The sequence below is a fragment of the Drosophila arizonae genome, chromosome X (genome assembly GCF_054131065.1).
Source record: "Drosophila arizonae isolate 15081-1271.41 chromosome X, UAZ_ARI_1.0, whole genome shotgun sequence".
Taxonomy (NCBI): Eukaryota; Metazoa; Arthropoda; class Insecta; order Diptera; family Drosophilidae; genus Drosophila; species Drosophila arizonae.
The window spans coordinates 14456024-14471137 of NC_142927.1; the positions used below are offsets into that span (position 1 = coordinate 14456024).

General features: G+C 40.5%; 2 protein-coding genes across 12 annotated transcripts in view; both read right to left on the reverse strand.

The window, feature by feature from the left end:
• The window catches only part of Hers (Histone gene-specific Epigenetic Repressor in late S phase), a 58844-nt gene that overhangs the window by 29888 nt on the left and 13842 nt on the right, over positions 1-15114 (reverse strand). Inside the window, exons 1-2 of one of the 11 annotated variants that reach the window (XM_089475387.1) lie at positions 1240-2878; positions 731-1117 (exon numbers count right to left, since the gene is read on the reverse strand). The exons of 5 other annotated variants lie outside the window; for them this stretch is intronic. The gene's annotated coding sequence lies outside the window, so the exon portion shown is untranslated. Of the gene's footprint in view, positions 1-730; positions 2879-15114 lie in introns of those variants that run through there. 5 more of the 11 variants (XM_089475390.1, XM_089475388.1, XM_089475391.1 and 2 more) reach the window with 5 other exon arrangements.
• LOC108618398 (uncharacterized) lies at positions 3022-13646 on the reverse strand. The gene is made up of 2 exons (XM_018014394.2): positions 7659-13646; positions 3022-7599 (listed from the first exon to the last, which is right to left on the reverse strand). The coding sequence occupies exon 1, from the start codon at positions 8401-8403 to the stop codon at positions 7717-7719; it is 687 nt and encodes a 228-aa protein (XP_017869883.1). The 5' UTR covers positions 8404-13646; the 3' UTR covers positions 3022-7599; positions 7659-7716.

A 15114-nucleotide genomic window follows, 5' to 3' on the forward strand; every position in this document is an offset into this window, starting at 1 on the left:
TCTCAACAAATTTCAAAATTATGACAAATAATTTTTCCATATATTCAGAATTTACGGTCTCAATTTTCGCTGAGTGTATTCTATGGCAAAACTAACGCAAAATAACAGCGAGCAAAACACAAAATCAAAAAACTAAACTCTATTCATATTTCACAGACACTTTGGAATCTGTTGTTTTTGTTGTTGTTGTTGTTGCTGCTGCTGCCTTAGCTGATATCGCGTCAAATTTAGCGGGAAAAAAATTAATAAGAAATAAAATTGAAATTCCATTCATTATCAGAAAGCAGCAAATACAAGTGCAAATTATTATGTACATACATAAGTATGTATTGTATGCGTGTGTGCGCGTTTGTATGTATGTATGTTTTTAATTGATTTAAACAGCTTGACAACTTAACTTTCGTTTTGAAATCTAATTGCAATTATTTAGCTGCTGTCCTGGATGCATTGCAATGAATTAAAAAACTTGTTGCTTCTTTAGCAAAATATCAGCAAACTGTGTACAGTTATATTTATATATCTAAAAAAAAAAAAAAAAACTAATTGTTGCTATTGCAGCAGCCGACGAAATAAAATTGCCAAATAAGCGATGGAAATTTTGTCAGGCGCAAACTTGTTGCGCTGCATGTGTGTGTGAGTATGTGTGTGTGTGTGTGGCTGCATGCGAATGTATGAATGCATATGAGTGTGAATGCGACTGTGTGCGTGTGTGTTGTTTGTGTAGGCTTACTTTTGATTAATAATTATTTGTGTTTTGGTTTGTTGTAGCTGTTGATGTTGTTGTTGTTATTGTTATTGTTATTTGTTATGCACTTCTATGTTGTTTGCGCATTTTCATTTGTTGCGCACTTTTCACCAAATACAAAAAGCAAAACACACAAAACAAAAACAATTCTTTTTTTTATTCGCGCTCGAAATGAATTTGCACGTCGCCGTTGTCAGAGCACAAATACATATATATATTTACGTATATATTTATTCACACACACACACACGCGCAAATATATTGTGTGTACGTGTATCTCTATGGACTGGTGTGTGTATGTGTGTGTGTGCGACGGGGCGTATGAGCAACGGTTGAGGCGAAAACTTTGCCACTTTGTTGCGTTGCTGTTGTCTGCGCAAAATACAAAAAAATAAAAACACAAACAAAAACAAAAACAATGAAACGCGAAAAAAAAAACCGACAACAAAAAAAAAAGCGAAACACAAACGTCAAAGTAACGCGCAAAACTTTACACTGACGTCGCTGCTGCTGCTGCGGCCGCGGCGGCGTCGTCGTCGTCGTCGTCGCGTTTTAAAGCGGTTTCCGCACGTTGTAAGCGAGTCGACAGGTAGAGCAGCACTGAAAACATTCACGCTGAGCGTAACGCCTAAAAACGTCGCGACGAGGCGACACGACGCCTCAACGACGACGACAACAACAGCCAACAGCAGCAACAGTGGTGAGAGAGAGAGCTGTCAGAGCAAGCTGCTTGCGAGCCGACCACATCACCATTCAGCGAGAGCCAAAGCAAAACGAGACTCGCGTGCGAGTGTGAGCGCGGTCGTCGTATTTTGTTGTTGCTGCTATTGTAATATCTTTTACATTGTGTGGTCCACTACAAGTAGTCGGGCAGGCAACTGTAAATTTTGCCCGCGTTATGCAACAACGACAACATAGACACGAACGCTTCTGATTGGTCGCAGGACGTGCACCCGAGCGCCTGAGTCAACCGAACGACCCGAACGCATACCACAACCGAGAGCCGAACATACGCTCTCGCGCTCTCATACCATCAAACCACACTCTCGTGTGTTGGTCAAGCAATTGAGCGTTACAAAAAAAAAAAAAAAGAAATAGAAAAACAGCAGCCGCTTTGGCTGTGACTGCGGCGAGGCTGTGGTTGCGGCTGCGGCTATGGCTGTGGCTGTAGCAGCGGCTACGACTGTGGGCGGCCAGTGGCCAAGAGGAAGGAAGCGCCATTGTCGCCGCCTCGTGACATGCCAACAAAAATGTCATCAGGGAGTTCCTATCGACATCATCATCATCATCATCATCATGATCAGCGTTATCAGCAACTGTAAAGGATTTGTGATCATTTTCCGTTTGCATTGGCCCACAGCAAAATACTTTTGATGACCATATGATGATATATATATAGATATTATGTTAATGCTTTCAGTTCTTAACAGGAAACTCTTATCTTATATATAAACTCTATTGTCATGTAAGCTCTAGCTCTGCAAACAGAATTGAATGTAGTTATATATTATGGATCTATATCGAAATCCGTCACATTTCTCCATTCACTTTCAATTAGCATTTCGATTAGCTAATTTCAGTTGGACTTTGGCATTCATTCATGCATTTGATTACACAACATTTCGTTAGACAAGTGGCAATAAAATTGATGCAGCTTAATATGATTTCGGAGAGAAGTTTATGACATGGCCATAAAGATGTGGATCCCATTCAGTTGGGATCGCTTTGGGCCGTTTGATGTTTAGAGTGGCAATTTCGCCATTTCGAGTTAACAGGAAGTTAACTTCGAATGCGCATCGAATCGACGCATATATATTTAGCTAGATAGATAGATATCGTTTAAATATATATAGTATTTGTATATATATTTCATATTGACATATGTCACCACAAAAATCCCAACATCAATTAGTGTCTGAGCATTTGCATTTTTGTTTTTGTATTTAATTGTTTTGTTTTAGGTCTCGTTACGCTTTGACATGTTTTGCTCAGCTTAAATACCCTATGCGCTCTCTGCAAAAGGGTATATTGGTAGCTAAATTCATTCAGTAAAACTATAGCCAATTAGAATTTTGATTTCAATACACTCAAAGAAAAGAGAGTAACCTATGGTCGTGTTTTTTTATTTTACATTTACTTTTGCCATAAAGCAGCGTAAATTTGTGCGCATTTGATTTGATTTTTTAATTATTTTTTTTATTATTATTTTGTTTATTTATATATATATATATATATATATATATATATATATATATATATATATATATATATATATATATATATATATGTATATATATATATTTGTATGTTTATTAGCTTTTGTCGCTGTTGATAAAGATAAACTGCGCTTTTTCTTCGAACAGCGAATCTGTTGCTAATGTCTTGGAAAATTACCCTTTGAGCCGGGTATTCACATTTGGTCACCGATTGTGGCATGCTACTAAGGAAAATATTTGGATTCTGTTCATGAAAATAATAGTAAATAAATTACAATTCACTTTTTATTTAGAATGCAGAATAGAGAATAGAGACAAAAATCCCATTACTATAAGTCATAATCTCAATCTCAGTCTCCATCTCAGTCTCAATCTCAGTCTCCATCTCAGTCTCAGTCTCAATCTCATTCTCATTCTCATTCTCAGTCTCAGTCTCCATCTCAGTCTCAGTCTCCATCTCAGTCTCAGTCTCAGTCTCAGTCTCAATCTCATTCTCATTCTCATTCTCATTCTCATTCTCATTCTCATTCTCATTCTCATTCTCATTCTCATTCTCATTCTCATTCTCATTCTCATTCTCATTCTCATTCTCAGTCTCAGTCTCAGTCTCAGTCTCATTCTCATTCTCAGTCTCAGTCTCAGTCTCCATCTCAGTCTCAGGCTCAGTCTTAGACTCAGACTCAGACGCCTTCTCATTCTCATTCTCGCTCTAAATTTCAATTAGCACAAGCAACTGTTTCCTAGACAATAGATCTTTATCTAGTCATTCAAAAAACACTTTCTATGTTTGTTTTCTTCATAAATATAACATCTCGCCTATATACCCGATAAATCAATATGATCAGCCCTCTATATAATATTACTTTAAAGCGCATTCAGCATTCGGCTTGGCAAACCATTTTTTCAGCTGTCAACTGAAGTTCTTCCACAAATTTGATTTTTTGTTTCCATTCTTTTTATTTTTTTGCTCTCACATTTTATTTTTGCACATTTTCGTTTGATAAGATAAGCGACCTGCTGCCGATGGTGTTGGTTGGGTTTTTTTTTTTTTTTTGCTCCTTCTTCTTCTTCTTCGGGGCTTTTTTTTTTGGTCATACTTAGAAGAGAAGCCATATGCGAGAAATGGAGTAAAAAAAAGCTACTGTAAAATGAGTGCGCGCGTGCCGCGTGTATTTGAGGGAAGGAGGGGGGGTAGGGGGTGGGGGACAACAGCAGCAGCAGCAGCAGCAGGGCGGGGCCAAGGGGGGGGGGCGGCAGAGGGTTGACTTAAGTGAATGAGTCATGCATGGGACTATATAGTATGTATGTATATGTGCATATATGTATGTATATGTGTATATATGTATGTATATGTGTATATGTGTCTGTATATGTATGTAAAGTATATCCATTAAAGGTGAATCATTTCACCAAATGTATATGAATTTCTGCCCTTGACCCAACGCCAGATACGTTTGTTGTTGTTGCTGTTGCTGTTGTTGTTGTTGCCTTTGTATCTTTTTGCATTTTCGGACATTAAGGGCAGCTTCGCGTTGCCTGGTGAAAGTCGACGCTGTGTGAAATTGCCAGGCCCACAACTTGTAGCCAAACCAAAGCGCCCCTGCCTCGCCGCCGTCCGTCTCCTGCTGCACTTGCCTCCTCTACATTGTTTGTAATTGCCAAGTGAGCGTTGAGGGGGGAATGTAAGGGGAAGGCAGCGAGGGAAGGGGACTTCCCCATCTTTAGTGCATGTTGCTTATATTTAATTTCTTTTCTATTTTTTCCTATAGCCTAGCCTCACGTTCCGCTCGCCAAAAACAGTTTTTTTTCGATTTTGTTTTTTTTTTTTTTTTTGCCTCTCTGCTCTTGACCATGTTGGCAAACTTGTTTGAAAGCCTAAAACAAGCAAAGCAGCGCAGCGCAGCGCCGCGTGCCGCATACCGCATGCCTCCCGCTGACAACCCCCCCCCCCCCCCCCCCTTCCACTGCTCACCATGCACCCCGCATGCACCATGCCCCATGCTCGGGCATTGTCTCTCCAACAATAAGTGCAGCGAACGCTACTACAGTTACATTCACAGTTGCAGTCGCTGCAACGATTTGAAAGTGGACGCGGACTTTGCAGATCATCGTGAGATTTTTCTTCTTCTTCTTCATCAGCTTGGTCTTTATTTTCTTTTTTCTGTTTTTTCTGTTTTTTCTGTTTTTTTTTTTTTTTTTTTTTTTTTTTGGCACACATGTCTTGCACTGGTCAGAGTAGAGTCAGAAAAGCAGAACGGAAATGAAAAGTGGACGCACACGTAGCCCAAAAAAGAAGTGAGAAAGAAAAGCTGCAAGCATATAAAGATATATGCATAAAAGGAGTGCGAGAGCGGGAGAGAGAGGGGGCGCTAGCCAGAAAGGGATGGCGCATAATAATGTCAAAATGGTCACGCTTAGGTGCACATGGGCAGAAAATTTGTTGGCCTCACACACACGGCGCAGCGCCGTGAGAACGAAAGCCTCAAAAAGGGACAAAGGCAAACCAGAAGAAGAGGAAGAAGATAGAGTGGAAGGAAAACCAAATAGTAAGCAAATGTGGGCAAAGTTTTGGCAGCCAGACAATGCTCGCTCACAGTTCTCGAAGAGCTAAAAGCAATTCAACTGAAATTACTCGATACATAATATATATATGTAGATATGTAGGTATATACGATATACAGATACAGATATCTAACTTTATATATACCAATATTACAGCTAGCTCCAGTTAATTGCATACAACTAATATGCCCGTCTGCCGCCAGGTCCATGAGCGAGCATAGAAAAAGCCAGACTGACAGAGCGGCCAAGCGTGCAAAGGCCAACCATGAAGATCGGCCATGGAGCAGGGAGAGAGAAGCACACTGAGAGAGAGAGAGATAGAGAGAGAGAGAGAGAGAGAGAGAGAGAGAGAGTATGTGTGTGAGTGAGAGGACACCCATGCAAATGATTAAGTGATCTGATAATCAGAATTGTCGACTCTGCCAAGAAAATGAATGACAAGTTCCTGTCAGCGCCCCCAGGAGGGCTAAAGTAGAGCAACCTGAGGCTAAATTGAGCGAGAGTAAAAGGAGATGGAGCATAGCCCTAAGAGAAATCGTGTATTGTAGACATAACACATAGTTCAATTGTTCAGCTCCAGATACATACATATTCCATAAAATATATATGACAACAAAATACATATAAAATATATATGACAATATGCCTAACATATATGTTACATATGCCTAACATAGATATAACATATACATAACATAGATATGACATAGATATAACATATGCATAGCATAGATATAACATATGCATTACATATGTATAATATAGATATGACAAATATAACATATGCATAATATAGATATGACATATACATAACATTCGCATAACATAGATATGACAAATGCATAACATATAAATATAACATAAGCATAGCTATGCATAGCATATATATGTAAGATACCTAACATAAATATAACATGCATAACATAGATATAACATATGCATAGCATATACATATATAACATATGCATAACATAAATATAACATAGGCAGCGCATATGCATAGCATATATATGTAACATACCTAACATAAATATAACATGCATAACATAGATATAACATATGCATAGCATATATATAACATATGCATAACATATATCATTTAAAGCTTAAGTTCCTTAGAAGGCGAACATTTCCAAGGCGAATCAAATCAAATGGAATCGAATCGAGTACCCTTTGATTTTATTGACAGACGCTTCAGCAGGTTTTCTTTTCTTTTCCCCTCTTTAATTTTTTTGTTTTTTTTTTTTTTTTTTTTTTTCTTGGCAGCGACTGTCAACCTTGACACACAAAATATTGAGTTTTGACAAGGACACGAAATCCCAAATAGCCAGAAACTGGCTGCAGTGGCAGTGGGCGTGCTCAGCCACGGACCAGTTGGCAGCCGCAGCTAAAGCTAAAGCAGCAGCAGCAGCAGCAGCAGCAGCAGCAGCAGTAGCACCTGCTGTAGCTGTCGCTCACTACCTGTGCAGCTTTGCACCTGCCGCAGCTACAGCGACTGCCGTCAGGCAGCTAATTTGCTAATAGAACAATTATCGACGCCTACCAAACTGCAGGCGGGCCTCACATAAACAACAGCAACACTAATGCTAATGCTAATGATGATGATAATGCTAATGATAATGATGATGCATGGCAATAACAATAAACGAAAACCGTCTAAGGTTAGACAAAGAATTTTATTCATTTTGTTTTGCATAATTAGATAATATGATATGCTTCCAATATAATATATATATATATCGTACTATCAAGGAATTTTTGCTGTTGTGGCAAAGGTGTCTATACGTATTTAGGGGAGCTATCTATCCATATGCTTAAGTGACTATTACACTGAAAATTTTGTCCGTCCGAATTTAAGGTTCATGATGAAAAAATGTTAGAAAAAAAAAACAGGTATATGTATAAAAAACTACGACTAAAAATGACCTAATTATCCACAAGCCTGCCTTCCCAGGCTTGATAAGCTCGCGTATTGAGATGGTAGAGCTGGTTAAAATGCGGATTTATGGAGTTCACGGAATTCACAGAATGAGAGTCAACATCAGATGTGACTTGGCGTTGAGCTGGTCCTATTGCCTGTGGAATGAGTGCGGATTGAATGAAAATGTTGTGCGACGCAGCAGGCGAGCACTTACTGTAAAAAAAACAACAACAACAGTAACGACTATAAAAGAAAAATTGCTGGCAATCGCATCAGTCAAGTTGAGGTGACTGGCGCAAGCAGCGGCTGATCTCATCGCGTAGCTGATCGATATTTGGCAATGGCGGCGGTTCGACAGGTATGGGCATGATGGTATTATTCATATCACAGCAGATGAATTGATCGTTGCTCTCGGTAGCCAGCACATGTACGCCGATATCGTCACGGTTGCAATTGTTAATGAAGAATCGAGCTATTTTACAGAAGTGCATGCCACTGTTCAGTGGGAACATGTCCATGTATGGAAAGAAGCCGCCATTGCCAAGGATTTCCATGTACACCTCGTTGATGGCATCGTTGATGGCGTCGTTAGAGCGACGGCGCCAGTGGCTTATGGCGATGATCATCATGGCCGTCGAGACGAGCATGCGGCACGAGAAGGGCAGAATGACCGCTTCAGGTAAGAGCTTGACGAGCAATCGATTGAAACAGGTCCACGGATATGCCAGGACGAGATAGTGTATGACCAGGCAGAGGCCCACATACAGAAAGATGCCCGCGCGACAACCGAAGGGCACTACCATCGATGGATGCATCAAGATCATAATCACCGAACAAATGAACATCACCGACGTTATGTCCGGCTCGTGCATATCCGGCTCTGTGAGCGTGATGCCCCAGTAGTGGTCACATACGGCAATAAGCGCAGTTAAAATAATCGGACCATAATTCAACTCCATTTTCAAAAACTTTTTCGAAAAGAAAAAAAAAAACCAAAAACAAAGACAAAAATTGGAAAACACGAATAAATAAATTTATAATATACGAATAAAAAATTTAAACTTTTTTTTATATTTTAGGTGTGAATTGAGCAGAAAGCTAGAGTAGAATGAATACTTCCCAAACCAGCCCAGAAGATGGGAGCTCGAGTTTCGTCAATACCTACTAAGATACTAAATATCCGTTGGGCTTATTTTGTGCTAAGAAGAATGTAAGGAAAAGTAAGCGACTGATATTTAATTCATATATACGTATACATATAAGATGTATATATTCATATGATCCACAAGATTTGAATAAATTTTCAAGAAAAGAGCCAGATGAAGTCCCATGAGAAAATTTCCTAAATTTAACGTAGAATTCACATTCGTTCCGCGTGATCTGTGCATCATACATAATTTTCACATACGATCCACATGCGATCCACATGCAACCTCTTACTGTTACATTTTGCAATTCTACTAATATACATTCGATCCGAATAGAGGACTCCACACGTCTGAGATAGGATCCACAGAAACCGTTTAGGATCCATGTGCTCGGCATGTACGTCTTGTTCGAAATTCACTATATATAACTTCCACATAGCACCCACAGACTATACACCTCACAATATATATGTTCGGCATATGTATAGGTGCCACATAGCATCCACATACGATCCACTTCTCAATACACATGATCCACCTATGTATGTATAGGTGCCACATAGCATCCACATAGAATCCGCTTAGCAATACATATAATATGCATATGTAAAGGTGCCACATAGCATCCACATACGATCCACTTCACAATACACAGATGTATAGGTGCCGCATAGCATCCACATACGATCCACTTCACAATACACAGATGTATAGGTGCCGCATAGCATCCACATACGATCCACTTCACAATACACAGATGTATAGGTGCCACATAGCATCCACATAGAATCCGCTTAGCAATACATATAATATGCATATGTAAAGGTGCCACATAGCATCCACATACGATCCACTTCACAATACACAGATGTACAGGTGCCGCATAGCATCCACATAGAATCCACTTCAGAATACACGCCTTTTCGCCCTCACATCACCGCTTTATGTCATTAATTGCACGCTCTATACGCTCGCAATCATACGTTCCACACTTGGCATCCACACACACACACATACACACACACACACGCACGCAATGCACAATGAGCACGCTAATGCGACGTCATTGCAATTATCCTGCACTCTGCCAGCACACACACACACACACACACACTCTCTCACACACACACACTCTCTCACACACACACACACACAGAGCTCCTCCTGTGCATAGTTCTTCGCTCGCTTGCCGTGTCAAGTCAAGCAAACGAAAGGCAGAGTATTTGCCTTAACAACCTGCATATGACAATGAGCCCTAATGGATGAAAGGCGACTGAATGGGGCGTTGGGGAGGGGCCGGCGGGACGGCGGGGTGGAGCTTACGAAAAGCCAAAGAAGGTGGCTGCAGATGCCAGATTCTAGGATGCTGGCGCGCACAATGCCAAAGCGTTATGCACGGCTTCTGCCTGCAGACGGACAAAAAAAAAAAAGTGAAGAGAAGAAGAAAAAATAAAGCCGGAAAAAAACGCAAATAGGCAACAAGGACGTGAAAATGTGAAAACGCGAAAATGCCAACGAGGCCAAAGAGGGCTCAAAAATGTCAAGGCCCTTAGGGTTTGATAACGCTGGCAACCCTTTTGGCATAGCGTCAGCGAAAGGACAATAACAATCCAGTTAAAATTCGATAGCAAATAACGACGAGCTCAGCGAGCTCTACGGGCACCGGCACGGGTACGGGCAGCCGCCCATCGCCTCCACCTGGATCACTGGGCAAACAGATTCGTGGAATTGCGCATTCCGTCAACAGAAAAACTGACTGAACTGAAAGCGAACACACAAAGGCTTCCGCTCTCCTCCTCTTCATTCCCCTTTTCCTGCTGAACTTTCAGTTGACCAAGTCAATTCAATTCAGCTCGGAGTTATCCAACTCTGTCTTACTATAATTAAAAGTTTGCCTATGAATCATTCAATTAAATATGAATTCATTATTGAATTTTGCATTTAATGCGATTAACTGCACGAATTGAATCAGGAGAGCGAAATTGGATTCGCTTGATTTTGAAATATGTAAGTACATACATATATACATATACATATTACTTTCTTAAATAATTTTTAATTAAAATCTCTCACACGCATCGTCTTTTCCTTCCAGATTTTACATATGTCTCCTTTCTCCTTCTTTCCGTCCCCTCTCCCCCTTCTCTCGCTCGATTTCTTCTAATCTATTTATTATTACTATATTTTCTCTCTTTATACATAATATATCAATAATATATCAACTTTCCTCTAGCTCTCTTTTTCTCTCATATGTATCTCAGATTATCTATCTACTTCTTTGCGAAGCCCGATTCGTTGATGAATATTTTTACCTTCCTATCGCTCTTCTTTTTGCATTTCCCTTCCTCTTTTCTCAAAATTTTTCTTCCTCTCGTTTCCTTTTGCACTTCATCTTGTTCCTACTGGTCATTTCTCGTCTTCCGCTATTCTCTTTGCTTTTCCTCTTTCTCTACTTATTCTCTTTCTCATCCTCTTTCTCTTCTTCGCCATCTTCCGCTTCTTCTTCTTCTAATATGTTCCTAATACTTTTCCATTTCCCGTCCTCCTTCTTCTTCGTGTCTCTCCTTTCTCTTCCTTTTCATCTTTTGCACTATTCGTATTCCTCTTCCTCTGTCTCTTCCTGTCCGCTCGCCTTCCTCTTCATCTTTCTGTTTTGTTTCCTGTATCCCTTGCTCATCCACTTCCTTCTGTTTCTCTGCCTTCTCACTCATCACTCTATTTTCCTCGCATTTATCTTGAGCTTTTCCGTTTCCATCCTATTCTCATTCTCATCTCCGTATCCTACTTCTCTACTACTTCTTCTTCTACGGCTCCTCTTCCCCTCTCCTTTTTTGTCTCTCTATTTCCGTCATCAACTATCTATCTTCACTAACTATTCTCCCATTTCCTTCTCATCTTTCAATCTCTCTAAATCCTCTCCAAAATTCCTCTGCATCTCAATTCCTGAGCTAAGTTCCATTCAACATATTAACTGAAATATTTAAACGGCAATTATTGTCCGTTGAAGCTTAGTTGACTAATTCTTAAACGATTTCTGGCAACTTCTAAGCTGCCCTTCTCTCCCTCTCCCTCTCTCTCACTGTTTCTTTCTCTTTGACTGCTGAATTCGCTGCTCGCTGCCTTTGCGTGTCAAATCAGATTTTGCAACAATACTTTAAGCTTTGACACCTTTCAAGGTGTGCGAGTGTGAGCGAGTAGAGGAGTGTCAGTGTGTGTGTGTGTGGGTGGGTGCGTGCGATGTTTACAAAACACACACACACATACATGCTGCCAGCAGTCGTAAATGGCCAGTTAATTGTTCACGAGCTGAGGCACACGCACGACCCGAAGCTCAACAAATTTCTCATTCACATAGGGAGGGAGTGCGGTAGGGCAAGTGGGTGAGTGTGGGGGCGGAATCAAACAGGTGCAAAGCAAACAACAAACAAAATGGCCAACGCCAACGCCAACGGAAACGGAAACGCAGCCATCAGCGACAGCCATGAACCGCAAAATTGAAATGTGCGTGCGGAGCAATCGGCCCATCAAAAGGGCGCACACGCATAGTGGGCCAATTACTGCTGTGTGTGTGTATGTGTGTGTGTGCGTGTCCTTGCAATCCCTTTGGATTTTTCATCAAAAGTCAACAGCTGTCGCTGCGCTGCTGCTGCTCTGCTGCTCTGCTGCTTGCAGCATCCTAACTGAAGGCCACCAACATAAATAACGAATGTAAATTCGATTTCTATTTCGTTTTTTTTTTTTTTTTTTTTTATTCGCTCCATTTTGATGTACGTCCGCTTTAACGCTGCTTCACTGTGGCTTTCAATTGCGTTCATCACTCAACATTCTCAAATTGACTGCCAGCAATTTGATTGGGTTAAATGCAATTCGCTTCAGTTGGCCTTTTTCACTTGCCAATCAGAAAAACTAAACTCCAAATTGAATTGGCCTTTTCATCGTATTGGCAAGAGTTTCAAATGTGATATAAATGATTCAATATTTATACAATTCAATGGTTAATCAATATGTGGACATGCAATAGGGTATATACATGCATACATATATATGTATATATATGCATCCTACTGCATTTTCGACAGTTTTAGAGCTACTGTAAAAAGTAACCACAGAGACTTGAACTTTGGCAAATCTATTCCCCTCTAAACAAGACAAAACTCTATTAGTAGACGAGACTACGCCCTTGGGGAGATGATAGATCGAGAAATACTATAAGCATCTAAAGAGTTGAAAGCTGGTATATACATATGTATTTTAGAGTGGATAACGGAAGAACACGACTATATGGTAGACATAGGTATGTGCCACACCTATTGGCAGGTATAAAGCCGTTTTACAATAGAGCTACCATAACAGTTGCCTAAATTAACAGTTAACGTTAAGATCCCCTATAGATCCATAGACGTGGCAAATGTAGAATTTAAATGGGTATTACTTGATATTCTATCAAAATATTCGATAACTATTATTCAATGTAATATTTAGAATAGATAAAAAACTATGAACTCTGATAGGTAATACGCGATTTCATATATTATATTATTATAAGATTATAATATTATATGCTTATATCATTATGATTTATATCACTTAAATTTGTACTTCCTGTATTATCATATATAGTAAATGAAATATCTAGAATCTAGATAGGTATTGCCTGATTTGAATAGTTTTTTGATCTAATATTTATACTGACTTAATATTAGGCACATTTATAGAGGTATTACTTGATTTTCGATTTTATTTTCTCTTTATCCAAGTGCTAGATCAAAAAAGTTTCAACGCTTTCAGACAAGTTTCACACACAAGTGACATATACATATATATGTATGTGTGTGTGTGTGTGTGTGTGTGTGTGTACGCATATACACATGCCTCTATGTGTTTATGTTGTCGCTGCTGTGGACTTAATAAACTGCCAGAGCTAATCATTGTGTCAGTTAGGCAGACTCGACATGGAGACATGGAACAGGTCACGTTTGGTTGCTAGCCAGGCTGGCTATCATGTCTCCTAAATTTCTCCCAGTTGCATGACACCTCACCTCCTCCTCCTCCACCTCCTCTACCTCTACCTCCTCCTGCTCCACCTCCTCCTCCACCTCCTGCTGCTCCTTCTCACTCTGCCGTCTTCTTTCTGGCCGCCTCCTGGCAAATCCACACTCACTTTTTTATGTGTCACGTTGAGTTATTTTCAACGCGAATTTTCGAAATTTATTTGTCGAACATTCGCTGCGCCTGTGGCCACCAGCTGATGGCAGACAGCCGGGCTGCGGGCAGAGGGGCCGAGGAAATTTGTATTTTTCAATATATGTACATACATACATATATATGCATGTGTATGTACGTACATATGCATTCCCGTTCGCATTCACATTCTTCTGACGTTGCTTTTCTCTCAATGCATACGCGCTTCTTTTTTTTCTCTCTCTCTGGTCTTCTTCCACTTCTTATTCGCTGTGGTCTGTTTTCTTCTCTTGTTGCTGTTTCGTATGCTCATTTTGTGCTTTTTTCTTTTTTGGACATTGCCAGCGATGGCATTTTTGTGGCCTAAATGCAAACGGCTGGCAGAGGCAGGGGCAGTGCGGCAGGCGAGTGGAATCGAGAATTGGTTGTTGCAATGTGTCAGCGCCAGTTGTCTCAATGAATCTGTTTACATTTTCCACATTGTTGTCTCGCTCTCTCAGTCTGGCTGCCGCCCTCTGCGCTGTTGCCTCTGTCGCTCTAGTTAAATGTGAAGCTTTGTGCCTGTGTTTGTTTGTATGTGTGTGACTAGCACTGATAGCTGATAACAGTTAAGAGCTAAGAGCAAAGCGAGCGCTGAGCAAAATAAAGCCAAAGGAGGCAAAGACTTTAAGTAAAGCAGGCAAAAGACACCGCCCACTGGCGCAACTTTATGCAAGCTTGCAAGAGATTCTAAACAAACACACACACACACACACAGAGACACACATGCTTGACCGAAAAGCACCGTTAAACGGTGACAGACTCAGCACAAAAAGCAGTTGCAACCAGCAACAGCAGCAGCAGCGGTGGCAGCATCGGCAGCATCGGCAGCAACAACAACAATGCCAAACAAAAAACTCGAACGAGTTGCCAGCGCTGCCAACGTCTTCTAATAAAAACCGGGACGGCAACAACGAAAGCAGCAGGAAAATTGTTCAAGAAAATTCTTAAAAGAAATTAGTAAAAAAAAAAAATTTCTTAATGCATACATACATATACATATATACATACATATATAAAACAAAAGCAACAAAAGCAACAAAAGCAACTGCAGCAGCAGCAACAAAAAAAAACTGAAACTAAAACAAACGACGACAGCGATGCGATACGATTTTCTGCCGTTAGCTTTTTATGCGGCGCACAGCGTAAAGCTCAACGTCTCGAGAGCCGCGCCATTGCAAGAGAGTGCAAGATGCGAGAGCGTCAAAACGGTATGTGAAAAAGAGAGCGCTTAAAAGTGAAGAGCGCAGCAAGAGCCGCTACTTGTCGCTCGCTGCTGCGGCTGCTGCTGCTGCTGCTGGC

What these genes read in the sequence shown, in the direction of transcription:
- LOC108618398 (XM_018014394.2), bottom strand. Translation starts at nt 8,403, where the DNA reads ATGGAGTTGAATTATGGTCCGATTATTTTAACTGCGCTTATTGCCGTA.